Raw genomic sequence first — 27,805 nt, 5'->3', positions numbered from 1 at the left:
GCGCCGCGCCCCCGGCCCCCTCGCGGCGAGGCGGGGCGGGGCGTGGCGAGGCGTGGCGTGGCGCGGCGCGGGCCGGACCCCTCGCTCCGCGCGGTGGGGATTGGCCGCCCGACGGGTGCCGCCGCGCGCCGGAGCGCGGAGGGGAGCGGGGTCGCGCGCGGGGCTGCCGCGAGGCCGCGGCGTCCGGCGGGACTATGGCGGCGCTGAGGAGATGCGGCGGCGCGGCCCCCCGCCTCCTCGCCGCGGCCGTCTCCTGCCGGGGCTGCCGCCCCAGAGCCAGCCACTGCCCCGGGGACGGCGGGCACGGGCAGCCCCGGGACCACCACGGCGCGGCCCCCGGCAGAGCGCGGCGCGGCGCCGAGCCCGGCCCCGCGGCGGGCAGCCAGCCCCTCCCGGCTGAGGGAGCCGACACCAAGACCTACCTGTGGGCCAGGTACCACGAGATGAAGAAGCTGGTCTACGGTAAGGGCCGCCTCCGGGCTGCGCCGGGTCCTGCCTCCCGCTTCCCCCCCCCCCCCCCCCCCCCCATCGCGGTGCCCGACCCGCGGGACCGGGACGCGCCTGTTGCCGTCGGAGGGTCGGGAGCCGCCTCGCTGGCCGTGCCGTCCGTACGCCTCCGGGGCCCGCCGGCACCGTGCTGTTTCTGCTGGGGTCTGGCCCCGGTCTCCCCCTCTCCGCCCTGCCCTTGCCCGGGGGAACAGCCCCCGGCTGGGCTGCGTGGGCAGCCGCACCCCCAGCCCCGCAGCGCGGGTACCGGCACGGCGAGCCGTCCCAGCGCGAGGCTCGCTGCGTTGACCCCGACTCCTCATCGGCTGGCGTGCGGAGCGGGGGTCGGGCCCCGGCAATGGCCCTGCCGGCTGGGGGGGGGAGGCCGGGGTCCAGCTGCTGCCTCGCCGCCCGGACAGCTGGTGCTGCAGCTGCTGGTGTGTCCCCTGAGCCCGAGCGCGGTTTGCCTCAGGGGTGCGAAACGCCTTTTGCTCGCGTGCGTCTGCTCCCCTGGCCGAGAAGCTACCTGGCTCCATCGGGGACACCGAAATCTTGCTAAGCAAGGAGAAAACTCGTGCCACTCACCAAGTCTGTCCACGTGTAAAGCGGGATTGTTGTCTTTTTGGCAGCGGCAAACCTCCACGGTATTAAACTCTCCCAAAAATGTGAAAAAATAGCTTTTGTGGCATAAGGGCAGGGAACTATTTCCTGCCGGTTTCTTGATTCTTGGAGCGCTGAAGGTATGCACTGTAAGAGAGCTAGGAAGCGTGGCTTTGTACCCGCAGTTAAATAGCGCTCCATTAGCTTTGGTTTATCTGAGGGCTTGGAGAAGGAAGGTAGCCAGCCACAGGCGCCTGGAAGAACTGTTTCACTGTTCCAAGATTGACAAGTTCTGTCATTCCTTCCTCCCCCACCTCCCAGTACCTGAGATTTGACATAAAATCTGAAGCCCTTCACGATGCACAGATGTAAAGGAATTGGCCGCTGATCCGTTGGGTGTTGGCCTGCTGCGTTCCAGCTTTCGCAGGGCGTGAGCTCCTTGGCCTGAGCCGCTGAAGGCAGCGCAGGGTGCCGACAGAGGACCAGAGCTTCGCGTTAAGGCCCTGCGCCAAGGCTGAGCTGGGGTTTTAGCCCCACCGCTTGAAAGAAATTCCAGCTTGCAAGAGCTGTAGTGGTGTTTGGACCGTCATATCCTCAAAAGCATTTTTTCTTTTCCGTAGTGGTATTGAAACCATAAAGGCAGGTAGGTTAATAGGCTGTGCCATGGTCCCGTGGGAAAATGCTCACTTTACTGTGTGACAGACTGGGACGTTTGCATTCATGTAGTTACACTCCGCTGGGATGCAAGAGATACAGTTATTACTGGAGATGGAGAGCTGATCTGCAGGGCTCAATGCAAAATGAAGTGAGGTGAAGTAGCCCGTGCATTACAGAGCAGCCTCTTTACAAACCTTCAGGTAACTGTTAGACATGTTGAATAAGAAGGCGCTTGTTTGTTTAAAGAATAGCTCCCCAGACCTAAATTTCAAGACTGTGCTGTTTTTCAAGTCTTGTCAAGAAGAGGCATAAACAAAGTTGGTCCAGGTTGGTTTAAATTGCTGCTTTAACAGCTGAACTGACTCGTGCAAAAAGAGGCATCAGTCTGTTCCTTTGTTCTTGATTTCTAGCTTTGATGTAAAAGTGAATGCCTGTGGTTGGGTTATGGGTTTGAAAACGTCGTCACGTCTCAATACTCATCAGCACTGAGTTTGAGAGGAATCCTGTGGAGCCTGCTTCTCCTTCCTTCTCTGAAATGCCACCTTCGTGAAGTCCTTTGTCCTATATTGTCAGTTATTGGTTTTGGAGCAGGTCTCTGCCAGGAGACTTTATTATGTGACTTCAAACCAGGCCTTGCTTAGGGCTTGATTTATAGAGCAATGCTGCATTTTTGCACAGAGGGGATTCCAGTGAGAAATGCTGACCGAGTTGGACAGGGCAGGATGCGCAGGGCAAGAGCTTCCGTGCAGTGAAGCTCAGTGGTGGTACCAGTTTGGTGGCCAGAGCCCAGGCGGTGGAGGTTCTCAGCTTTGTAGAAACACACATCTGTGTTCTGCCAGGTTTGGCTGTGGTGATACGAATGAGGGCACAGCATAGCTGCTGAAGTAAAATCTCCCCTTAGAGTTGGCTCAGGAGAAGCCATTCTCTTCGTTATTCCCCCCTACCTCTTGCAACTTTGACTCTTAAGACCAAATTCCATTACCTGTCAGAATTTCAGAATAGTGCTTCCACTTTGTGCTTTTTTCTCTGCCAGAAGGAAAAGTATAATTGCATTTGTCATGGGGGTGGTGTTGAGCAAGACTTGCTGTATTCTGGTTTGATGGCATCTGAAGTGTCAAGGGAGACTGACATGCTCTCTCAGTAGGCCATGCCCGAAGTCCTGCACTCTAGGAAACATCGAGCCCTGAAACTCAGTGGAACTGACAAGCAAGTGAGGATTTGACTGGAAGCAAGTGTGTATGGTTTTTCCTAGATCTTTCAGACTTGTAAACGTGGCTCCAATAAACCAGCTTTCTTAAGGAACCTTTAAAATAACTATTAACTTCTTGCCTCTGCATGACAAGCAGAGTTAAACGTGAGAACCGCTGAGAATAGAGACAAGTTTGCAGATAGCAAGAACTTGGTTAGGCATTGGTAACGCTGAGGTGTGGTTCGGAGGTGTCTCTCGGAGCGAGAGAGTCTTCGCTCTGTTTAGTTTATGTGGATCAAGAGATACCTTTGCATCTGAATAACGCAAGCTGCAGTCAGCAACATGTGCCCATCGCATTTGGGAATGGGAGAGAATACGACGCTCCTGTGTGATCATTGCATGGTGATTTTCGTGTGGTGCAGAGGTGGTTTTTGCAATCTGGCACATTTTGATTCTGCATGGGTCGTTAATCTCGCACTGGCACAAAGATGCAAGGGCCTCAGTCTTTGCCAAACCAGGGAACAAGCCTGGTGCTGCGATAATAAATGCCCTGCAAATCGCTGAGGGAGGTTTCACGAGCTGTGGCACCTACAGATTGGGCTTGGACTGGGAACCGAGTGACAATCGGCACCCCGAACTGGAAGTGCGATCAGTTATGTTAACTTCCCACTTCTGCTTTCCTAAATGTGAACGATCTTCCTTGTAAAGAACTCTTATAGCAGCATTTCTCTAGTGCCTTTGTGTATATGAAAAATGTTGTTTTGGAATGAAACAGTATTTTTTAATATTGCTTTTAGTTCATATGGATTTCATTGGCGAGAAATCTAAAAATATTTAGGCATAATGGCATACGTTCAACACTGTGCTCCAGAGTAATTTTCAACACGCTCTTATCATGGTTCCTCTATCATTTAATGTTCTGTAAGTAGTATTTCCCTCTCCCTACCCTCTTGGTAGAGGCATCTACTATGGCTGGTTGGAGCGCTTTGTGGGAATGCTAAAATCAACACTTCAACAGGATAAAGAGATACTTGGAAGGGAGGGAAGCTGGCAGTTTATCTTTAGAAAGCAAGTCAGCGTGAGCAAAGGGAACTGTTTGATTCATGCAGAACGTGGAGGATGGTGGCCATCTGCTTTTCAGTATCGTTCTTTTCCTTGCCAGTCTTACAAAGAAATTGGCGCAGATGTTTGCTGTGCTGGACCTGTAGGAGTACAAAGGGTGTGAGAGGGGTGCAAGCTGCCTTTTTAATGTATTATTCTTCACTAACGTGCTCAGGCACAAGGAGCATGTCCTGCGTGAGGCTGTCAGTACCCCCAGGAGCCCAGAAATGCACGGGATGTGCTTGGCACCTCCCAGCCGCAGCGTTTTTCACATCAGCAGGGGCCATATGGTGTCTTGGCGTCTCTAACCGCTGCTCGTAGTTAATTACCTGCTTTTGTTTCCATCTCTGCTGGCGCGCTGGGGATCGAGTGATACTGCTTTCTAACAATGGGGGCTCTTGCCTGGAAAGAGGCACTTGTGCTGTCATGAAGATATTCCGATCTAAGCAGTTGTTCTGGGCCTCGTAGTGGTACAATGAGGGAGATGGTGTGTGTTTACCTTGCATTTACACCCAGGTGTAAAAAATGCATGAGATCAAACACCCTTTCTTGCAGTCCGCCTTTGTTGCTGAGTTTCACCATGTAGCACAGATATGCAGACACTTCCTTTAAAACCGTCAGAGTTGCAAACCGGAGCAAATTGTGCAAGTGTGCAGATTCCAGGGGTTTGTATCAATTGCAAGATCTGCTTTTTCCCCACTGTCCTCAGATGTACGCATGCTGGTTCTCCCTTAGATCATACTTCCTGGGTGAAGTGCTGAGTAGACTATGACTAACTGTGTTATTGTCTCCCTTTCCAGTTAGGACGCAGAGGGAAAGAGCAGTTGGGATTATTGTTCTTTTTTTAATAACCAAAACTGGTTTTCATTTTATTTTTTTCTTGCTGTAGTTTATCATATCTGTCCAGCAATCTGTTTCAGTATCTTGGCAGAGGAAAAGTAAACGCTATCGTTCTTGAAAAATGGCATCTGCATGGGCTTCTGGAGGGTGTCGTCTGTTTGTTTTGACTCCACAATTGCCACGCCAGCTGAGACAAAGATACCTGGCAGATGAAGTGCTGAACGTCAGCAAAGCAGCAGAGCCCAACTCTGCCACCCAGGACTTGATTAAACACTCAGAATTTGTAACCACCCAGGTGATTATCTTAAAAAAAACCAAACCAAAAATATAAACAACAACAACACAAAAAAGCAAAACAAACAAAAAACCCCAAACTTCTTCTCAGTAAGCCAGGCATGTTTGGGCTCTCATACAGACATCCATCTTGCATGTGCGCCCAGGTTCACTCTCTTCCCTGCAGTAGTTTGAACGCGCAGAGACTGCACGAGCGTAAAGAGGAGACTGACACCCACTGCTCTGTGGAGGAGGATGCTGCAAGTGGACATACACACTAAGCAAAATGTGCAGCATGAGTCTGCGGACTGAAACCCAGAGCTTTTTCCTTCTCTCTAGGAGATCAGTGACTTTGAAACTACCGCAGATTTAAGATGGAGGATGATGGCGTGGAAAGAGCAAGCTGTCAGCAAGCTGCTGTGAGTTGGTTTGGTGGTGATGATGTGTGATAGGAAACACAGCAAGGAGATGTGCGGTGCTCGAGGAAGTGTGCGTAGGGAACACGCTGTGTGTGAGGCAAGGGTGATAAAGCGTTTTGGCTGGTGTATGTGTCTTTTCTTGGGCCTTATGAGGTAAGAGAGAACATGCTGTGCCAGTTAGTGACAAAATGTCTGAGTGGGGTAAAATGATCTGGGCAGGAGGCTGTCAGAGAACAGCAGAGAGGCTCTGTACGTTGAAGGCTGGCAGGGAGGAGTATGACTTCATCCAGTGGGTCTAAATATACTTCGTAAATCATACTGTGGCACAGTTACTGGTTATGCTTCTGATCACAGATAAGACTGGCTTCATGTGCTTGGCGAATCTCAGACGACCATTCCATTCTTACAAGATCATACAGCTCCCTTAGCTTTTCCTGATCGTGTTTTCTCAAGAGTTGTGGATGGCATATGTTGTTGAATCTAGATGGGACTCATGTCTGCTGTAAAGGAGAGGTGAGGTCCAGGCAATGGTATTTTGCACTGCTCTCAGACAATCAAAATGCATTGTCATAAATCTGTTAGCAAATGGTGAATGCTGGAAGAGCTTGACCTCTCTATAGGGATACGGTAGCAGCAAGTGGGATGCGCTTGTGGAAGAAAAAAAAAAAAGTGCTCTCATTAGGAGAGGAAAGCACTGCTTGGGAGGAAGAAAAAAAACGCCCTGCAAATCCCAGTGTATGCTTCAAAAAAGATCTTCCCCCAAGGTGTCTGGAGGTGGGGACAGGAAGTGGAGCTCTGTTTGGTTATGGTGCAGGGAGCATTTATGGTAAGAGGATGAAAGCTGTGATCATCCAAATCCTATTTACGTTTCCCATCTCTTGAAATCCCAGTGGAAAGTACTCTGATGGTGTCCACTCTCTTCAGCCGCTTCCAGGAACTTTGCCACCAGCAGTGTCACTGACAGAGGGCTCTTGTTCTCACGGTGCAGCCAGTAAGTCAGCCCTCCTGCCTTAAAATACTACTTTCTTTGCTTGTAATTCCTCTCTAGTTGATCTGGTGAATTGCATTTGAAGGCCAAAAGAAAGTCAGCTAGGAGAGAGGGTTGGTATGTTTTGTAATGCGTCTCTTCCCCGAAAAATAAGTATTATGATGTATCTGAATCCTCTGTGATCACCTCTTTGTATTAGTGCTTGCAAATGTGCTTTGGACTCTTATCTAAATTCTGTAATCATTCTAGACAGAGTCTTTACTGGGAATGGATTGTATCTCTTTCTAATAATATTTTTTTTGTTCTAGATTCAGATGAAACTTGGTTTTGTAGCAAGGAAGCACTAAAGAACCGGCACAGGGGTTCTTGCTAAAACCCAAAAGTTCAGGTAGGAAGGGAAAAAAAAAGTCCTACCCACTGATGCTGTGTAGGATCTGGAAAATGTCTGCACTTTTCCAGTCATTCAAAGAGAAAATTACCCGTCTTTGGAGGGGGGAGGAAATGTCTCCTCCTCTCTGTACCCCATTGTGGATGTGACTAGGCAACCTTCTACAGGGAACTATTTTTATTACTCCTTCTCATCTTGCAATGGACAGCTCTGGTGGAGCGGGAAGCCTGGGGAGGGTCGGTTCCTGTCTCTCCATTGTCGTGCAGCTAGAGCTCTCTGCTCTGAAAAAGGATACACAGGTAGTTCAGGCTGCTAGGTCATTTAACCCCCGTTTTCCCACTGGTCGGGGGAGCCGAGTGTTATTCACAAGCATCTTGGGCAGTATCCCTGTTTTGAAGTGACAAACCACACGCAAGGACTGAGCTGTTTCCACAACTGTTTATCAGAGGAAAGCAGATAATTCGGTGCTATCTGCATTACATGCTCCAAGAGCAGAGCTTAATGTGTTGGGTTTTTTTTTTTTTTTTTACATTTTGTTGGTGTTTTTACAAAACCTTGTTTTATCCTGCCCATTAATAATAATAAAAAAAGCCCTAACGGTATCTGCAGGATTGCTCTGTGAAGTCTGGCTGCTTCTGTGAGAAACAAAAGTGCCAAAAGGTAAACCTCAAAATCTCTAATTTGAAATAATCTGGATTTCTCAAAGAGGAGAGTTAGCCTGTTTGTCTTGCTCAAGTTTTAAGTGAGGGACGCCTGTTTTTCTGATGATACATTGCAGCTACCTTTCACATTAGTGAGTGTGCTGAAAACATAGCTGCTGTGAGCTAGAAATTTGACACTTCAAAATCTTGGGTCTGCTTTGCTTGATGTAGGCCAGAGACCCGAGGACATTGTTTTGCGGCTTCCTGACGCAAAAGGTCAGTCTTGCTGTGAAAGTGGTTAGCATTGTCACCAGACGCAGCCAGAGGTTTCACAGTGTGTTTTTTCACGGGGAGGATTATTTGAGTGGGTTAACGGCCGCAGCCTTTGACAGCAGCACCGTGCTTCTTTGCTGCTGCTGTGGAGTACTCCCAGCCACTGTCAGGTCCAGAATGAAAAGCTGGAATCACTGTGATCCTCTCAGTTTCTCTAACCTCTCCCCTTTCCCTTCCCTTAGATCTCCTTCCACCAGGAGTCTGCAATCTCCTCAACCCGGCCGCTATCTACGCTAACAACGAGATCAGCCTGGGAGATGTTGAGATATATGGCTTTGACTATGATTACACATTAGCACAATATTCTAATTTACTACACTCTATGATTTTCAACACTGCCAGAGACATCCTAGTAGAACAATTCAAGGTAATGATGTGCGAAGAATTTCCACTCAATTAATCTTACTCTTGTCTTTGTGATGCCCCAAACGTCCTTGCAAAATGCGACATTGTGTACATGTGTCAATTACTTGTTTTATTGAGATGAATTTCATGTTTCACAATCTTTGATTGCAGAAAGTTTTGTTTGTACATGGAATTAATTTCCTTTGAGACAATTTACCACGCTCTGTATTCGTGAGGTTTTATAAATATGGAGCAGGAACTTTAGTCTAGAAAGGTCTAGTCTGTGTTACCTAACTGGAAATAATGCCTATAGAATTGCTGGTTCGAGGTGCATGCGGTGGATGAACATGAACGGTGGGCGAACACTGATGCCGTACAGGGCTTGACACGTGCAACGCAATGTGGATGATGCTGTAGAGCATGTCCATGAATGGACACCCTGTTTACGATAGGTGACCAGTCTGTGCATTTTCTTCTCGTCATATCTTTCTTTTTAGAGGAGCTCTGCAGTGCCATTGCTTTACCAAATATATGGGTTGAATGGAGCTTACTAGAAGCGTCCTCTTTGCATGAGTGAATCTGTTAACGTTTTCACTAGTGTCCCTTACATGAGAGACAGTAGTTTTGGGGATCCTGATGCTTTAGGTCTTTCTCCACTCATCCACTTACCTTTTTGAAGGGGCAAAATGAAGTGCTCCTGTTCCTTGGTCGATTTATGCCTGGGGTGAGACAACTAGTAGGACTAAGCCAGCACAACATGTGAAATAGTTTTGTTGATAAGCAGGTGCTTATGCCTCTGATGATGTTGCTGTCTGTCTCCCAGTATCCAGAAGGTCTTGGGAAGTATGACTACATCCCAGGGTTTGCCATACGTGGACTTCACTATGATGTACAAAAGGTAAGCTGTACAAAGTTCAGTCTCCTGGGCTTTGTCTTCCATTGCATTATGTTTTTAGTGGAAATACTTTCTCTCATTGCTTACAATAACATCGATCACCAAACCATCAGTGAAATACATAGTCCTGGTGGCTGTGCTTTTCATTGCGTGGGGTCGTCTTGCTTATAAACCTTCCAAGGGGAAAGGTGTCTTTTGTGTCTGCGTAGCCTCAGCAGAATGGGACATTCTCGCAAAGGCCTCTGGTAAACAGCCTCACCAATTTAAAAGTCAGTTAATTCTGCAAGCTAATTAATAGAAAACTCAGCTTGTTTGTGTGGTCATTTGTGTCCTTCGGGAAATTTGAACAAAAAGCCTCATTCCTGCATCTACAAGTACTTGCCAGGAGCAGGGGCATTCTGTCTTCCTCTAATAATAGGAAGGAGTTGTTAGGAGAATGCTTTAGGAAGCCCTCCCCACCCCCCACCCCGAATAATAGGACTGCTTGGAAAAAGAACCATGCTACTTGAGATGCATGCTTCTTAGAGGCACGGGCAGGCGAAGTGCAAGCGTTAGCTTCAACCCTTTTTGGTACTTTGGACGGATTCCTGAAAGCCTGATGCCCAGGGATGTAATGCTGGCTGCTGCAGCCGGGCGGTCAGGTGGGAGCACAGCAGAGAGAGTTGCTTCACTTTAGTAGCTTTCTTATGTTGAGCCTTGACCAAATTCAGGGAAGTGGGCAGTACAGGCTGGAGTGTGTGTGCTGTTCTCCAGCGGTGAAAAAAAAAAAAAAAGACAATGAGGAAGAAAACTATATGGAGTTTTCCTGTGTCTTTTGTCCTAGCTGAGGTGACAGCATGGCAGCAGATCGCTCATGCCTCTCACTTTACAAAGTGAAAAGTAAATCTGTGAGATACCAAAGTTTCTCCGCTGAAATCTCTGGCTAGTAATCAGAGGAACACAGAGGCGACTAGCCTAGCCAAGCGAAGCGCCCTTTGAGTGAGTAGACAGTGAGAACTCTCGTTTCTCAGGATGAGAGTTTGCAAAACCCATAAAAAAACTGGGTAGTGCGTAAGTAGATCTTTCAGCATATTTGCCTGCACTCCTCACAAGCTAGTGGGAGGTCTGCCCATGGTGTAACAAGCCGCACTGATACGGTATCGTGATAAAAGAAGGTGCCTGAAGGCTCTGGATGCTCTGCGGAATCAATTACCTTGCACTGTGGTAGAAACGGCACAAACAGTTTGATGCTGTGTCCTTACCCGAGTTGGAGAGTGATGCAGGTTTAGTGAGAGGCTGCTTTCCATGCCCTGAGAACTTGTGTTACAGCTTCACAATGATGGATGACTCATGAATAGGGGAGTCTGATACAAAAAAATGCAAAGAAGGCTCTAACGTTACCAGCCCAGTGTGCTCCTGAACGCCTGTGATTAAATGTCTATTGGGGAGGGGGAGAAGCGGTGGAGGGGAGAGCTCTTGTGTAAAGAAAATGACTGGGCGCAGCTGCACTCTAAGCCAAAACTTGCCCACTTAGTTCTGCATAAGATAAATGTGAGGAGAAACAGATCTCTTGTGCACACAAAGCTCTTTTGGGATGTGTCTGCTTTTGGAAGGGAGATAAGAAGAGACTGTCTTGAGGCACAGAAACATTGTTCTCTCCGTTTTTCAACTGCATCCCTGTCTGCAAACTTTGGGGTGTAACAGACAGTGGTATTTCAGCTCATAGAAATATAGGCTTTGCCAGAGAGGCCAATAAAAAGTCACAGTATGGATAAGTGTGTGTAAAAGTGTCTGTAGAGTAAATGCAGCCTGAAGTATGTACATGTGGGATGTTTATATTGAATTTTATTTTCTAAATGTCATTTGTGTGGAACTTCAAACTTAAATAAGGTTTTAGTGTAAACCTACCCAATTCTAACAGTAAATATCTATCCCTTATCACAGAGTCTTCTGATGAAGATCGATGCTTTCCATTATGTCCAGCTGGGGACGGCATATAGGTCTGTCAATGCTGAAAATCATTTTCTAAATGCCCACATATGCAAAGTTGGATTACTAAATCTGAGTGTATGCTCAGTCTCATCTGGTTTATCCTGTTTGCACTTGCTCCAGAATCTTACCTGGCATATAATTGCAGGGAGTTATTTTTCTCAAGCATTTAAAGCCAAGTGTGGGTGGGAAGACCTGGAGCTTTTTGTAGTGGTGAATGGCATATCTGGTCACGTACTCCACGTGGTGTCTGAGTTGCAGCTGTAGCGTGCCTGGATTAACATCTGTGAGCAAACAGTGCAACCAGGAAAGGACCCCTCCATATGTGGTCCACATACACGTCTGTCTTCTCCAGGCAGGAGCGTATCCCAGCAGTGGTGTGCTGTGCCTTGTCACAAAGCTACGAGAAGAGTGGTCTGGATGTGCAATAAAATCTTAAAGCAGTGCAGACGTGTCAATAAAGTAATGACACGTCAGAATCTGGGCTTAGTTTAAGGCCTAGGTTGTCCTATTTTTCCTTCCTTCTGTTGCTCTCCAAGGAGAGCTGGGTGTGCTTTGGAATAACTGGCTGAAACAGTGCAGAGCAAACTTTTCTCCAAAAAGTTGTCAGACTGGAGACTGAGGGAAAACCTTGCCACAAAATAGAGTGGGATCGGTGCGTAAGAAGTAGTAATTCGTAGATGTCAGTACCAAAGCTCCTGTAAATCTGTATTGTGTTTCTGGAGCATGGAAGCCAATGTTTTCTTCTTCTTGAACTCTGCCCTTTTGCTGTTAAGCTTCAGTTACAGTAAACACTAAGAATATTAAGAAGGGAGTTTCATAATCAGACAGAATTGGCTTATTTGAGTGCTACCTTTTGGGGGATGGGAAAAGGGGGTTGGTACTGCCCCATATTTCACTTCAGCTTCATAAAGAGACTTTTAGCAAGAACACATTTAAACTTCTTTTTCCCTAGTGTCCTTTTGTAACTGCCCTTCTTGGAGTGTCCTTTTCCTAAACTGTCCTTTGCTTTTGAGCAAAACTGAGGCAACTTTTGACTTCTCAGAGGCCTTACCTTGATTGAATAGGAGAGGAGAAAGTTGCTGACTGCTTAAGTAAACAGCCATCAAAAATTGTGCAAGAGGCAAAGCCTGCAGCAGTCAGATAATCTGATGTTCATGAACGGTGAACAGCTCATAGCCATACCTGTGACTGCGGTGTTTTGGGGAGAAACAGCAGTCTCTGTTGAACAGTCTTAGCTAAGAACTTGTTTTGCTTAGGAAAACTGAATAGGAAGGAAATGCCGTTTTCAGAAAGGTCTTTTCCTACACCTTTGCATTTAACGGTGACACACTTCGTGGAAGCAACCGCTCCAAAACTACAGTTACCCAGTGCGGCCCAAGTCAGGCGTGGGACCGATTTGGTGCGGCAGTCCTGTTAGCAGATTGACAGCATACAGAGAGAAGCCGCTGTCTGAACTCTGCTGGAATGTGGGTACAGCCCCTCAATTAACTTGAAGGAGCAAACAAGGTATCTGAAGAATGTCTCGGGAAAGATTTTATGTGAGTCTTAAGAAACCATGGAGCTGTCAGGCTTTCTGGCGCTCTCTTTTGTGCAAGAGAAATGTGTGAGTTTTAGAAAGGAGCCTGTCTGTCTTTTCTTTCTCTGCAATGTGTAGCTCTGTGCAGACTGGTGATTATTGACAAACTATTACTGTTGTTTTCTGTCTAGAGGGCTCAAACCAGTGCCTGACGAAGAGGTAATCGAACTCTACGGTGGTACGCAGCACATCCCCCTGTACCAGATGAGTGACTTCTATGGCAAGGTATTAAGCCCTTTACTGCTGTGAGGCAGCAGCTCTTTTAACAGCTAGGAAAACAGAGTGAATTGTGTGAGCATGTAAATGACTCCAGCCTTCCCTGGACTCCAAAAGGCTCAGTCTCCTGGTGAGCTGCACGGTGTGGTTTTGTTGTAGTGGGAATTTGCCCCAGAGGTTATTTAGCAGTTTAGCATGTGAAAGCCATCTATGAAGCTTTCCTGAACACCCGGGCTGTTGGGCTAGAGCTGAACGGCTTTGGAGCCTGACAGGGAGATGTTCCCTGCTTGTTCTGTGGCCAAATCTAGCTCCCAGGCTCCCAGGGCAGCCTGCAGTGATGGTGTTTGCAGTGAGCTTTGTGGGAGGGGGTAGGTGTGTGTAGCAGCAGGGTGCTTGCAGTGCCTTTCTCTCTTTGGTTTTGGGTTGGGTTTTTTCCTTCATGAAGGGGATCCCCCCTCCACACCTCTTCAGACCCACTCAGTGGATACTATTCATAGGGTTGGCATCTTTGACCTTGTCCTTTTTAGTCTGCTGTGCTGATGTCGCCACCTGTATGGGTAACAGGAAGGTCTGCTAGGTCAGGGATTCCAGGCAACAAGGCAAGTGGGACTGACATAGCTGAAGTATGTAATTCTCCCTTAAGGGTTTTCTTGATCCTCTGTTGGCAGGAGTGTGTGGACACCTGCCAGCATCCCAGCACCTGCAGGAGGCAGGCACAGATCTTGCCCAGGGTTAGACAATGCAATTAGTGTGGCTTTCGCTGGCAGGACTAGTGCTGGCCTGTAATGACAGAGGGGAGCTTATGGGTGTTGTGGAAAAAGCATATGTAGCATTCTTTCTAGAACTATGGTCCAGTTTTCATCCGGACTTGTGTCAGTATGTCTGCTATAAGGAAGCTGAGGCATCTAAAGGGAGGGGGGGAGGCTGGACTTGCCTTGTAGGATGATGACATAAGGCACGCAAATGAAATCAGAGTTGACAACCTACAAGATAAGTCTTTGCTGTTAACACTGAACATTGAACTGTCTCCTCTGTGCTTAAGGTCTTGGTGAGACAGGTCATCGCTCTTCTGCGCTCTGCTACATCCCATACCTAGTGATTTCAGTAGGAACTGCCTGTCTGTGTCCCTCCTGCTGCTTTCCCTGAATCCCTGAACAGGAGAAAAGGTGGAGGCTGTTTTCAGGAAATTTTGGTTGTGCTAGTGGGAGAAATGTTCTTTTGGCAACCACACATCAAAATGGACAAATGTCTGTTGAAAGGATTCAGCAAGCATTGCTAAGCAGCACAGCTGTGTGCAATGTGTGGCCCAAACCAGAGGGTGTTCTTTGCGCTCTCTTCTGCGTTGGGTCACATTGTCCTGTGCTGGCTGGCTGGCTGGATAGAAATTGTATAACCCTCAGCACACCAACATAGCTGTTGATCGCAGCATTTTTTGGTAACAGACCTCAAACAAAATTCTGTTTGTCATTCCTTTGCCCTTCTGCATCTTCCTTCCTGACCCCAATTTGTGCTGTCCCAATACTGCCTTTGGACAGCAGTGCTGCAAGCAGAGTGCGAGTCTCTTGTGCTACCCATACAAGACCAGACTAAACGGGAGATGTTACTGTTGTTACATCCTGACAGGACAGGGACACAGGTTTGTCATCAGGCAGCATGTGCGCTCCATCAGCTTCCACCACGTGTACCTTCTGTGATCTTTCAGGTGCTGCTTTCATGTCTATCTTTCACATAGCTATAATAAGTGCCTTCTGATGTGGACCACTATTATCCTAGAGAGTTGCGACTTGGCGGCTGTCAGTCACGGATTGCTCAAAGCTCACAGGCACAGGCATGATGCAACTGGATTGCCAGGGCACCTCTGGTGACTCAGTTCCTTGGGAGGTCCGTGCACTTCCCAAACTGCTTTTCACGTAGAGGACCTTAGTAACTGTTCCCTTGGCTGATCTGGCACTTCAGCGATGAAAGATGAAAAAATTGATTCCAGCTTCAGCTTACCAGTGGGGCTCACCATAGTCCTCTGCGCAGGTGGTACATACCGCATAAACAAGCTCGATTTTACTGGAAGGCCTCTCTGGAGCCAAAGGTGGCTGTCAACGTGCTGATAGGTTTGTGATTGATAGTAAACAAAAATAGCAAACGTATGGGAGAGCTGCAACCTTGCCTAATGCAAGGTGAGTTATTCCTCGGCCAAGGTTTAGTTGTCCACTTCCACCTGACTGCTGGGTGGGCTGGAGATCTTTTTCTTCTTCTTTGTGCGCACTCCGGGCTTTCTGTAGCGACTCAGGGGCAGGCAGGCACTGACAAACTGCTGGTTGGCGTGATGGCCATAGCTGCTTCTGTAGCAGAGCCTTGTCTGCGGGCATCTGTATTAATGCCAAGAGGCCAGGTGGGAAGCAAAGGGCATGGGGTTGAAATAACAGCTAGTGTCTAGGACTGACTGCCCGCTTCCTCCGCCTCCACCCCATGGTGTTAATGATGGTTTGTTTACCGGTTTCTGTGAAGGGGAAGCTTCTCTCTTGTCAAGTGTTAATACATTGGGTTAGTATTTTGGTTGAGGAGAGAAGAGTACTTGCTGAGTGGCTGGGACTTTCCACATTAGTGTTTTTGTTAGCCAGGAATGTCTTCCAGATGGTACTGGGTGATAGGAGTTTGTTTATTGGCTTTGCTTTTATTCCCCCCCCCCCCCCCCCGAGTATTTTTTGTTTAATGTGTCTGCTACATTTTTTTGCTTTCCAGGGTCCATCACTTAAGCAGTTTATGGACATTTTTTCTCTTCCTGAAATGACGCTGCTCTCATCAGTCATTGATTACTTCATAACTCATGGCATTGAGTTTGATCAGGTGCATCTTTACAAGGATATATCTGTAAGTACGATGTTGACTGCCCCATAGCTCATACCACATCAGAATTGTGAGCTCTTTGGCTTGTTAGCACTGGTGAGCTCTGCAGCACCCAAACCCAAGGGGCTGTTAGTGAATGGCCTAACATGACAGCGTTGTTGCCCCTTTAGATTAAAGCATTACCAGGGAATATTCAAAGCTGTGTTTTCAGAACATGTTAGGTTTCTGTCTGTCCTACAGGGTTGGTGTTGCTGTACATTATCTCTTGCAGGAGTGCCTAGGCTCGTTAAGTTGAAGGTCCTTACGTGGGAAATATGTCACAAAGCTTGTGTAAATGTTTTCTGGTTCTGCAGACTTTTAAGCTCTATGTTTTGCTGTTAATATCTCATTTTTCAAAGGGGCTTGATCTGACCATGTACCAAACAGTTTGCTTTATCCAGCGATTGTTGTGAAACACCTGCCCTTGCCTGCTCTGAGAATCCAGCCCTTTGCTGTGCAGCTGCAGAGCTGTCTGACCCTTTAGGGATGTTTTCCAGTGGGTGACTGTAGCTTTCAAGAGCCTGTTACTCCAGGGTGCTAACTGTGCCCCCTCCAGCTTAACTCCTGGCATCTGAGAGGACTGCCTGGGATTATCAGCATTGTCGGGGGTACTGTTTGACTTCTTAGTTTATGCTGTAGGCAAGATGTAAGCACTTGAGATTGCTGCCCTGGGTGACTTCTGTTGACAGACAACGCATCTTCCTTGGTAACCAAGCCTTATTGCATGCCTTTTTCCGTGAAGAGGGGTTTTTGATTTGTGCCTTGTTGCAATCTTATGCTCATGCACTGGTAGCAGCCCATACATAAGCTGTTCTGTCTTGTTGCGAGGGAAATAGAGCTCCACATCTGTGCTACTTCTTTTGTGATAAGGATCCACCCTGTCAGCGTAGCTGCAGCCGAGGATTACGGCTTATGTTCTGACCTTCTGTTGGTGCTTGATAAGAGCTTGCCTACCAGTTTCCCACAAGACTTTTATGTGTTTCTAGGGTGTTAGTTGTTGCAGTTGTTTTCGTTCTTGGGGTGGGGAAAATGGGAAGAAGGGGTACAGCTCACTCCTGGGGCCTTTTGTCAAGACTGTCTTCTTGAACCTTCTTTTGTGGTCAAAACGGACATGTTCCTAATTGAAATCTTGAGAGCAGCTGGGTGGCTGCCCCAACCTAATACATATTAAATACTGGGCAAATGGTGTGCTCAAGGCCCAAAACCCCCGAGTGCTAATCCTGGCATTTGTCTTCACATCCTTTGCTGAGGGGTGTGCTCATTCCTGAGGCATGACTGAGGCAGGCAGAGAAGAGAGCTCCACAGAAAATCTGTGCCAGTGCCTGAAATCTGTACTGGAAAGCTGGGGGCTGTTGTGTGCTCTCACTAGAAGAGTTCTTGCTTTTTTTCTGTACAATGAGGATAAACAAACATTTTTGAAAAACTTATCCCTTTGCAGTACCTGAGTGTGAGTGCAAAGAAATGGTTTGTGGACATGAGCACAGAGTTCCTCCTGTGCCTATGCAGACAGGTGTCCGAGAGGACTTGCACAGCCCCAGCTGTTATTGCAGCACAGGCTCACAGTGGGCTGAGACTTGTCTAAACCTGACACTCCTCTGTAATTTTTAGTGGTAATCCTGATTGCAGCGCGGTGTGTTTGGGAGCAGGTGGAGTCCTAGAGACACTGCACTGAGTCAAAAGGGCAGACCCTGAGACAGTGGTAAAGGTTGAAAGTAGCATGTAAACCAAGTCATCCTGTCACTCCAGTTTGGTCGCTTTGTGTCTGAGAGTTAGAATGTACAGTTTCCCCAGCTTTCCTCTGGAGGAGTTCTTGAGCCCTGTTTGACACCACCTCAGGCTACCAAAATGTGGTTTTTTTAATTCTTTTGCTTTTTGGGGGGCAGGGTACGGGGAAGGAGCACAGTGGAATCTCTTTCTCCTCTGCAAAGGTAGTTTTGACACCAGTCCAAAGCGTTGTTTGCTTTTAGCGCCAGTGCTGGTCAAGAGAAAGTTGTTTCCTTGTTAGCGCGTTTGCTTTTTGTTCAGTTTCTTTCCAATAGCGCAGTCTCTTGGTGAATGAGATGTGACTTCTGACTTTTTACGATTCAAATCCATGTGGTGCAGAGACTCCCAAAACTCTGTTTTGAAGAGGTAACGCCTCCTCCTTCATCGTCCCCCATCTAAGTTGTAAATTCTGGTTCTCTCCCAGCTTTGAAGGAAATGATTTTTGGGGTGATGAGCAGGTGTCACCAGCACTGCCGTGAGACCAGGTGACTGTGTAGCATTGTGTGCAGGTGTCACTGTAGCAATGTCAGCAGCGAGCATGGGAATCCAGTCTGAAAGGGCATCTCCCAAAGGAGCACATGTACTGTAGCAGGGATTTAAGGGTCCTGGGAAAAGGCAGTGTTTGTTTACCTGTCTAAATTGTCAAGGAGGAAAACGGTGCTGTTAAAACAAGCGTTTGCATGTGCAAACACTGCAAAATGCGTTGCTGCTCTGGAAATGGTTTTGTTTATCTGGCATCCACTGGATGGAGACTTGGGAAGAATCTGTTGGGTGTGTCCAAAAATGTGTTGCCTCTTGCCTGGAAAATAGAGGATATTTGGATGCCCTTGACGATATCGGTTTTAACTTGCCTCCCTCCTGAAAAGTGGGCAGCTCTGTTTTGGCAAAAGCCCCTCACCATCCTCGTGGAAGCTTCTGCTCTGCCTGTGCCCACTGGCCATCCAGGGCCGGGAGCCGTAGTCCTCCTGGGCTAGCGGGGAGCATTTTGGAATCATAGATGCTTGCCTCTGCTGCTGTTCGCTTCAGCCACGCTCCCATCCTTTGGGTCAGAGCTTGCACAGGCATAGGGAGGAAGAAAAGCCAGCTAGTGCCTAGGCCAGTACAGTTTTGGGGCCGTAAATGGTTTTGGAGTTGCACAGTCTTGATTGCCTTGGTAACTGTGTGTTAACATGTGCTGGTTTGCAGGAGCAGGAAGGAACCTGTTCTTTCATGGGTAGGTTTTAAGGTTTCTCCCCTCATACTGCAGCAGCTGAGCTGTGTTCTTCTTTTCGGCGTGCTGCTGGGCTTTGACGTACAAGGTCCTCTGCTTAGCATTAATGTAGCTTTTGTTCATTCAGCAAGAAGAGGCGATGTGCCTTTGCTGTATTGGTCCTCAGTGGTGGCAATAGGTTTGCATGCTGGGAGGCAGGAATGCCATATGTAAAACTGAAACTTTTTCCCTGTCTTTTTCTTTAGGATGCTATTAGAGATGTACATGTGAAAGGAGTGATGTACAAATGGATTGAAAAAGATATGGGTGAGTTAAATAGAGCTCGGGCGCCAAGTCCATCTTGCTGTGTCTTGTACTATGTGGTGTTCTGTGTCAGATGACTGTGTAGGCCCTACACGCAGTCGCGGGAGTCAGAGGGACACAGAAATTATTTAAATACTTGATTGTGGCATGCCTAAAGGCAGGCGAGGGGTAGAGTGGCACTAAGAACGAAGTGGTATTTAGGGCCAGGTGGAGGATCTATCTTAATGGAGGAAACTGCTACCTCATTGCTTGTGTTTCTGTTTTTCTTCAGCTTGTAAGCAAGGGATGACAGTCCTTGGCATGATGTCAACATGCAAAGGCACCATCTGGGAAGGCTTCCTGGTCATTTGGGGACAGACAGCTCCTGGTAGCAACATCGCCTGGAGTGGCTGTGCCTGTCCCATATGACTGTTTGGTATCAACCCTCTTTTTTGCCAGCCTTTTCAGTTCCTCAGTCTTTCTCTTCCCTCTAGATGGGATTGATGAGGATGAGGAAGGCCATTTTGTCACCGTGGTGGTTCACTCACTACCTGCCTGCCTGAGGTGGATCTAACTCAGGCCATTTGCATCCCTATTGGCATAGGGGCTAGGTTTGGTTTTTGTTTTCAAAGAAATGTGGTCATGGCTTATGCCAAAATTTTTTGATCGATTATGTCTGTTTTATTCCAATATAGAACAATACATTCTGCATGGGGATGAAATCTATGCTGTGCTAAACCGACTGGTGAACCATAAGAAGAAACTCTTCCTCATTACAAACAGTCCCTTTAGTTTTGTGTGAGTACTGTTATCGCACGTGGATGGGTCGCCACGGCACAGCAAGAGCTGTGCGGTGTGGTCTCTCCTGTGAGCACCTGAACGTTGCATGCTAGAGGGTTTTGTGGCCTTAAGATGAGAGTGCTCTCTGGGAACTGGTAGTGGTGTTTGTGGCCATAGGATGAGAGTGCTTTCTGGGAACTGGTAGTGGTGAGTGTTGCACCCCACAGCTCTCTCCACAGCGTTGACTCTCACTTTTTGAAGAAGATATGAGGCTGTGGCTGGCCACCACGTTACAAAGCTGCCACTTGGTTTACCTCTAGCAGCTTTTGCTAGACTTCTCTAGACTTCCCATGCTACAAGAGGAAGGGTGGGACAGCTCGAAACAGTCAAAGCATTACATCAATACTCCATGCAATGACACAGCCTTGGGGGAGTCACAAATGTCTATGCTTTCTTCTCTGTTACTGAAATGACAGTAAATTTAGGACAGACTGTTGTAAAGATGCAGTGTTGAGTGAAAAAGAGTACTGGATCTGTTAACTTTTCTGTTCCTTTGCCCTTAGGGACAAGGGAATGAAACACATGGTTGGCAAGAACTGGCGGGACTTATTCGACATGGTCATTGTGCAAGCTGACAAGCCCAACTTCTTCACTGATCGGCGGAAGTACGTGTCCTGGGGCAGTACTGCACTGCTGCACGTGGGGCTGAGGTTCTGGGCCCCCTTCCCTGGAGTGAACAGCTCCTTTTCCCTTCCAAATGAGGTTTTCTAAGTGTAATCTAGGGCCACTAGGCATCCAGCCTGCCCCTGTCCTCTGAGATACTCTCTGAGGAGATAAATACTGACGAGTCTGGGAATAAGTGGGTAGAATGGGTAGTGCCAAGCAGAAAGCGCATTTCTAAAATTGGCTGTCTTAAGCCGCATCAGTTTTGTCAAGGTTTGGACTTAACTTAGATTTTTAGGGGTAATAATGTACTTAAATCTTCAGAAAGAAAAGAGGAGTGGAATTGTGTGTATGAGAACTGGCCATTTCTTGGCTCTAGATCTTGAGAGTTTGCCAAAATCTTTCCTTTTCCTGTTCCCCACAGCAAATATCTGTGTGATTTGGGTTTGGGGTTTTGTTGGTTTTTTTTTTAGTTACTGGATACGTGCTGTTTGGTAATTGGCAGCTCTGGAAGCCTTTGTACGTGGCGGCTGGGTTTTGCGGTCAGTTAGGAACTGCCAAGGGACTGGCTGATAGGCAAGCTGCTGTCCTCGCTTTTCTCTTTGGATTATTGGCTTTGGGAAGTTGTCTGCTTTGTTGCCTCAACTTATGACTGACCAGGAATAACTGCCCTTGAAGGAGAGGTCTATTCTTTGCTCTTTATGTATTTTCTCCACTGTTTCCCAGGCCACTAGCATAAACAGGAGTAAACCTATGAAATGGCTTTATAAACTGTGCTGACCTCATAAAGGTTTTCTTCATGGCATGTGGGTGAAGTGTCTTACAGATGTAGCCTAGAGCTAGGATGATCTGGCCCTCCAGGAGATAAAGCCTTATGGCTGCGTGATGCCTAGGGTCCACTCATGTAGTGGGCCAGTGGAATGACAGGGCACACATGTCCAAGGTGAGGGGAACCTCCTGATGGTGAGCTGTAGGGAGCTGTGGAGTTTTTCCTCTGAGGGAAAATGCAGGTGTGCACTGGAGACCACTCATGGCTGAGGAGCCTCTTGTGTGGGTAGGCTGTAGTGTTCATGGTGGGAGGCTGGATTCCTTCCGCCCTAAGGCGGCTCAGAATCATACAATGCTTCTGGGTGAGGTTGTACTCTACTTGCAGCTTCATGCCAAGGCTTTTGAGCCCGGAGATCACAGTTTGGAACCCCTGTCCAGAGAGGAAGCAATGTTCCCATCAAGCATGAATGTTCTTGGAGGTGAAGTAACTTAAGCCTTGGTTTGTTTCTTCTGTCCAAGTGGAAGTTAACCAGGCAAGCCCTCAGGAACAACAGGAGCCAGCTCGGGTCAGCTGCCGAGATCAGCACAGAGACTGCTTTCCATCCGCTCCACAGACTGCATTATCCTAGTAAGATGTTCCACGGTCTCTGTTGTGCTGGGGTGTAGCCGCACTGGAACAGGACACAGAGTGTTTCATGGCAAAGCTTTCTCGGCTTTAGCATTTCAGAGGGAGTCTTTATCGTTATTACTTTTTTCCTCTCCTCTGTATCTGAAAAGCAGGAAGAGTTGTTAGGGATATTGGCATGAAATGGTTACAGTCAGTCAAAGCATTTTGAAAAGATATTTCCCTCTCAGACTTTCTTTTCCCCTGAGAAAATAGCGTAGAAGGCCCAGAAGGTCACTTCTCACGTAGAGCTTTTATAATGGGCTGTTACATAGGTAAACAAGGTTTCCTATTCAAATGTTGTGGTTGCTGGGTAACAATTGCCAAAAATCAAAAGAAGTTGACGTCTCCCTTTTTTTCCAGACCTTTTCGAAAACTGGATGATAAAGGCTCACTGCAGTGGGACAAAATAAACCAGCTGGAGAAAGGAAAGATCTACAAAGAGGTAAAGTGAGTGGGTGCATAAGGGTTATGAAACAAGAGTCCAAAGTGGTGGGGACTTGTAAGACACTCACAGTTGTGAAAGTCACTGGAAAAGCCTGGAAGTCACTGGAAAACAAGACAATCTGCTTAGTCAGGGTGGGGGAAAAGGAGGGGTTCTTCTGTAGGTCACTTGTGGATGTTTCAGGTTTGAAAAGTGAAAAATGGAAGTCCTTGGAAAGAGCTCCTGTGACAGAGGGCATTTGTAAGAAGACACTCTAGGCTCTGTGTGCTGTGCTGGCTGGTGGCAGCGAGAGATGCCCTCTGTCCACATGCAGAGAGCCCTTGCTGGCCCGGTAGGACACTGTCCCCTCCCAGCACTTTCAGCATCTCTCTTGGCATGCTTGTGATTTGCCTTGCGATTTACATGCCTCTGAAAAGTCTGCCAGCTTCTCCTGGGATGTGAGCATTAGAAGGAAGGGTCTTTTCCTATATCGGAAAGCCCTGCCAAGGCCTGTGTTGCCTGTCAGCGTGCGATGAACTGACCTCCGAGAATGGTGAGAGATGCTTCAAGCCAGGTGTAGAGAAGGCTGCTCTCCTGGCAGTCGCAGCTTTCTGCAGCTGGGGGAGGCAGAGCTGAAAGAAGGTATAACAGAGCTGCCTGGTAGGAAAAGATTTTGTCTGTGTCTCTGAAGCAGTTTCCTGCCCAGCTCCCTGTAGATCATGCTGCAGAGAGGTGTGTAACGGGAGCGATGTATTCCACCCAGCTCAGCTGGGCTTGGCATTAGGGATGGGGGGACAGGGACAAGGAGCAAAAGGCAGAGCAGGGCCAGTTGACTTAGGGTGTTGGGAGCTTGTATTTCTGCGCAGGAGGACCTGTGCTGAGTTATCTCTGCCAGGCTGAGGTTTTCCCTGCAGCTGTCCTGTTTGTGTGACAAGGGGCAGCAGGGAAACATCCCCTGCGTGTGCAGCGGGGTCAGCAGACCCCCCCCTGCCCCAGCGTACAGTGAACGCTTGACCCTAGGATCTCTGTTCTGACATTGTCCGGTGTGGCCGATAGTGCAGTTTTCCCTTGGCAATTCTGCTGTCCTGGTCTTGAAACTTGTCCTGGAGGGGCTCCCAAGAGTGTGGTAGCTGAGGGTAAGCAGGCAGAGCTCTCTGCTGCGTATGCAAAGATCTTCCACACTTCACTCCAAATTGTCCTCCATAAGGTTGGAAAAGGTGGACTTTGGAGGAGGGAATAGAGAAACAATGGTGATCAAACAGGGTACAAAGCCTGGCTGCCGTCTCTCTCCCCTTCCTGAAGGACAAGCGTGTCCGAAAGATGGGCTGTTACTCCGGTGAACTTGCTGCCCTGGGGTGTTCTCCTTGCAGCTGGTCTGTCCCCCGAGAGCACGTTGCCTCTGGCTTTAGGACAGTTTGTTCTTGGTTATGTGAGCTGTCCAGTCCCATGGGAAGAAACTGTTAGTGAGGTCGCGGTCAAGTAGCTGAGACCTGACCTGTGTTAGAGAAGTAGGTCGTGTCCTTGAGCAGTGCTGTTGGGAAGCCTCTGGCGTGGCTGGTGGGTCTGTCAAAGCGCTCTGCTAGCGTCCCATCCTCTGCCAAGAGCTAGGAGCTGGGAACGTGCAACTACAGCTCAGACAAAGGCTCTCTCCCAGGGGCAGACTTTCCCAGTGGGTTAGCAGCTGCCGCAGGAGAGAAGGTGCACCTCAGCCATCAGGTTTATTGCCGAATTAAGTCCTGCTCTTGACCACCTACATCTTGTGGCCACAGGTTGCTCGCCCAAGTGAATGGTGCATTGAGGAAGGGAAATGATGAAGGAGGAAGGAAGGATGGGTAGGATTTTGGGCTCCTCTCCATTTCTCCCCCACCACGATGTTCATCCGACTGCATGAAGGCTGTTGCCTCAAGAACTGTGGTTCTTGAGATGTGACAGAGTGTGTATCGTGGTTGTAGTCCACACTGTCCCTAGCATTTTTGGTTTCTTGGAGTACCACAATGTGCTGCTTTCTGGCAAGTGTTAGGGGCCATGGACCTTGCTGTGCTGGTGGTGTTGCTGGAGGCCTCTGAGCTGACTTGTTCCTGTCCCAGGAAGCACGGCCTTATGGTGGTTTTGCCGTGGGTATCCCGTACGAATGGGACCTCAGGGATCGGTGTTTTGCACTGGGGACCGGGAAGTTCAAGTGATGGCCCTCTGGACCCTCCTTTGTGGTAGATGTGGTGTTTTCTGTTTGTGGCACGTATGTACTCCCAGCCCTCCCCTAGTCTGTGATCTCGGGGGGGGAGGAGGACAGCCAGCTCCTGGAGGTCACCTCACAGGTCTGTGGCTCAGTGGAATTCCAAGCGCAAGTTTCCTGGTTGTCAGGTCCACTGCTGTTTGAGGAGGCCGGAGCCCAGCGAAAGGACTGTCCTCCTCCCAAGGCTGTGGTCCACTTCCTTGCTCTGCCAGGGGCTTCCTGAGCAACCCTCAAGCGAGCAGCAGCGATGCTGTGTCCAAGAAAGGCAGAGGTCTGGCTGGCCGTGTTTCCAGGCTGTTAAAAGAAGTCTGCGCGGCTCCGGTGCCGCTGTAGCAACGGGAGGCCCAGCACCCTGGTTCTGGGCACCCTTTGCAGCGCACACAGCATGTTGCCAGTGGCCGAACGCAGGGCTGCAGGCTGTGGTGGGAGCTGCCTTGTGTTTGGGCGTTCTCTGTCCGGGCCGGTGCAGTTGGGTAGACTGGCTGCAGAGCTTGCTGCCGAGTGGCTCGTAGGTTTGCATTGACTGCTTGTGCTGGCACAGCCTAGTCTGCTGGCGCTGGTGGGGCCTCTTCCTTTCTAGTGGGTTTTGTTTCCACTGTGACTCATGTGGAAAACTTGTATGGAGACGCAATGGGGGTCCCTGAAGTCTCCTCTGTGTGTGGATGGATGTTTGGGAAGCCTTGGAAGCTGCTCTGCGCTGTGCTTTCACTGGTGCTTTGGGGTTTGGTTTGTTTTACTTTGCTGCAAATCTGCCCAGGCGGCCTGGCTTTTGGCTTGGTTAAGCAATTCCTGTGAATGTGTGGGTGTTGTTAATCTTTTGGGTTGGGATGGGGGTCAATGACGAGAACAGCCTCAAGTGCTCCAGACTCCGAAAGCCTTGCTCACCTTACCTCCGATGTACCCTGTGAGATGAAATAATTATCACCAGAGCCCAACAACTTCTAAACCCGGGACACCTGGAGTGCTTTGTGCCCATCACTCTGGCTTTTCTAATTTAGGTGTCTTTCACTTTTGGCATCTAAACTGCCTTCTTTTGTTGCCTTTTCAGTCCATGTAGTCCTCCTGACTCGCTGTGCCCTAGAGCACAAACCTCCCCCTAATTGCCTGTTGGGGTCGGAAGGGTTTCTGCCTTTGTCTGTAGCCTGAGAAAAGCTGATGGCTGAACAGGGGGGTTGTCACATGGGAAGAAAGTGAGCGAAGGTGGGGAAGGACAGAAACCTCGGGGTTTGGGTGGTGGTGGGGGGGAGCAGGGTGATGTCTCATGAGTGGGCTCACATCTGCATGCGGCCAGGTGGCCCGTCGAGTCGCGCTGACAGCGCTGCTGAGCTGGCTGCCCTGTACCATGCCGTGAGGCTGGAGGCATTTGGCCTGTACCCACGTTTCTCTCTGTGCTCCTTTTACTTGCAGGGTAACCTCTTTGATTTTCTGAGGCTGACAGGCTGGCGGGGGTCCAAGGTGCTCTACTTCGGTGACCATCTGTACAGTGACCTTGCGGTAAGTGAAAAGGTCTCTGCTCTCCAGTGACGTGGGAGCGAGCTGGCACAACTGCTGTGGGCCCTGCTCCAAGTGCTCAGGTCTCTGGTGCGCTGTGCTGGGTGCTCTGCAAGCTGTGGCTTTCACAGCACACATAAGCATCCCCACTCTGCTGTCACGCAGAATCAAGCAGTGGAGAAGGGGCTCCTGAAGTACTTTCTGTGGGTAAAGAACATCTGCTGGTCTGTGAACTTGAGCGCGGTTTGTGTGACTCCAGCGTTTCTCCACAGCTGGTGGTGCCCGGGAGATGGGTGTTACTGGCATGACCTGGCATGGGCTGTGGATGCCTGTCCCCTGAGAACCTATAATGGGAACAGCCCACGCTTCGAGGAAACACGGTTGTGTTTGGCTTTCAGTCCTTATGTTGAATTCTTGTCTGTTTTTTCACGCCGACCTCTAGGACCTCATGCTGCGTCACGGCTGGAGGACTGGAGCCATCGTTCCTGAACTGGAGACGGAGATTCGGATCATAAACACAGAGCAGTACATGCACTCCCTGACCTGGCAGCAGGCTCTGACAGGGCTGCTAGAGAGAATGCAGGTAAAGAGCTCCTGTCTGAGCAGGACAGGTAATATGCTGCCTTCTGAATCTGCGTTTTGGGCTTGGCATGGGAACGGGGGGACGTACCACCCTGCCTGTGTTCTCAAAAATGTCTCATCCTCCTCCCGGTGCAGTGGACTCGCGGGTTTGTGAGTTACCATGGAAACTGGGGGGAGCTGAGGTGTGGCCTGCAGGACTGACGGACACAACGAGGTGCTTTCTGCTCTTGTCTTTGCAGATGTATCAGGATGCGGAGTCAAAGCAAGTATTGCTGGAGTGGATGAAGGAACGTCAGGAGATCAGGTGAGCATTGTCCCCCCTCGCTCAGGAGGTCTCTCAGGGGCTCCTAGGCCTGCACTGCATCTGTTTCGTGACCTGTTTTGGGGACAGTGGTGCTGCAGCTGTTGGCCTCTGGTCCTCACTTGTCTGGGGGAAGGGAGCAGCAGCGCATCCTGCAGCCTGGGCTGGTTTGAAAGCAGGGTGGAAAGGGGGAGGTGGTGTCCCCCTGTGTGGGGGGGTTATGGGCTGCCTGCTGCTGCAGCTGCTGGCGCTGCTGGCGGGTCCCTGCCCGTAACAGCTATGGTAACAAGGAAGAGTAAGAGTGCACTGACTACTCATCATAGTCTGACTGCACCGGGACCGGTCTGCAGCGCAGCCTGGGTACGAGGGTGATCCCAAAATGTCTTCTGGGAGTGGGGTGGCCCAGGGCTAAGGGATTGGAGGGGGAAGAATCTGTGACCATCGCCTTTCATCTGCAGAGCACCATCTCTTTTCTCTCAGGTCGCTGACGAAGAACCTGTTCAACCCCCAGTTTGGAAGCATCTTCCGCACCTTCCACAACCCCACGTACTTCTCTCGACGGCTGGTGCGGTTCTCCGACATCTACATGGCCTCCATCAGCTGTCTGCTGAACTATGACGTGAATTTCACCTTCTACCCCCGGCGCACCCCTCTGCAGCACGAGGCTCCACTCTGGATGGATCAGCTCTGCACGGGCTGCATGAAAACCCCCTTCCTGGAGGAGATGGTGCACATCCGCTGAGGGGCCAGGTACTGCCGGCAACAGCACAGCACAAGTCTGTACGCGGGGCCGGGCCACTCGGCCACAGCACCTCTGTCTACCACTAAAGGGCGTCTGACACTTA

General features: G+C 49.2%; 1 protein-coding gene across 1 annotated transcript; it reads left to right on the top strand.

Annotated features, from left to right (window-relative positions):
- Positions 1-148: 148 nt before the first annotated feature.
- NT5DC2 (5'-nucleotidase domain containing 2) lies at positions 149-27,805 on the top strand. The gene is made up of 14 exons (XM_075432338.1): positions 149-462; positions 8,098-8,282; positions 9,084-9,158; positions 11,079-11,134; positions 12,834-12,927; positions 15,655-15,783; positions 19,018-19,078; positions 19,750-19,852; positions 20,398-20,499; positions 22,293-22,374; positions 25,994-26,080; positions 26,520-26,660; positions 26,899-26,963; positions 27,441-27,805. Exons 1-14 carry the CDS (start codon positions 195-197, stop codon positions 27,700-27,702), a joined length of 1,710 nt encoding a protein of 569 aa, XP_075288453.1. The 5' UTR covers positions 149-194; the 3' UTR covers positions 27,703-27,805.

Source organism: Opisthocomus hoazin, chromosome 11, assembly GCF_030867145.1.
Source record: "Opisthocomus hoazin isolate bOpiHoa1 chromosome 11, bOpiHoa1.hap1, whole genome shotgun sequence".
Taxonomy (NCBI): domain Eukaryota; kingdom Metazoa; phylum Chordata; class Aves; order Opisthocomiformes; family Opisthocomidae; genus Opisthocomus; species Opisthocomus hoazin.
Note: the sequence above shows the minus strand (reverse complement) of the source record. Positions and strands in the feature narration are given on the sequence as shown.

Coding starts and splice junctions, on each gene's coding strand:
- NT5DC2 (XM_075432338.1), top strand. CDS start 195: ATGGCGGCGCTGAGGAGATGCGGCGGCGCGGCCCCCCGCCTCCTCGCC. Junction 15,784..19,017: donor ATCTTTACAAGGATATATCT/GTAAGTACGATG, acceptor CTTTTTCTTTAG/GATGCTATTAGAGATGTACA. Junction 26,661..26,898: donor GGCTGCTAGAGAGAATGCAG/GTAAAGAGCTCC, acceptor TTGTCTTTGCAG/ATGTATCAGGATGCGGAGTC.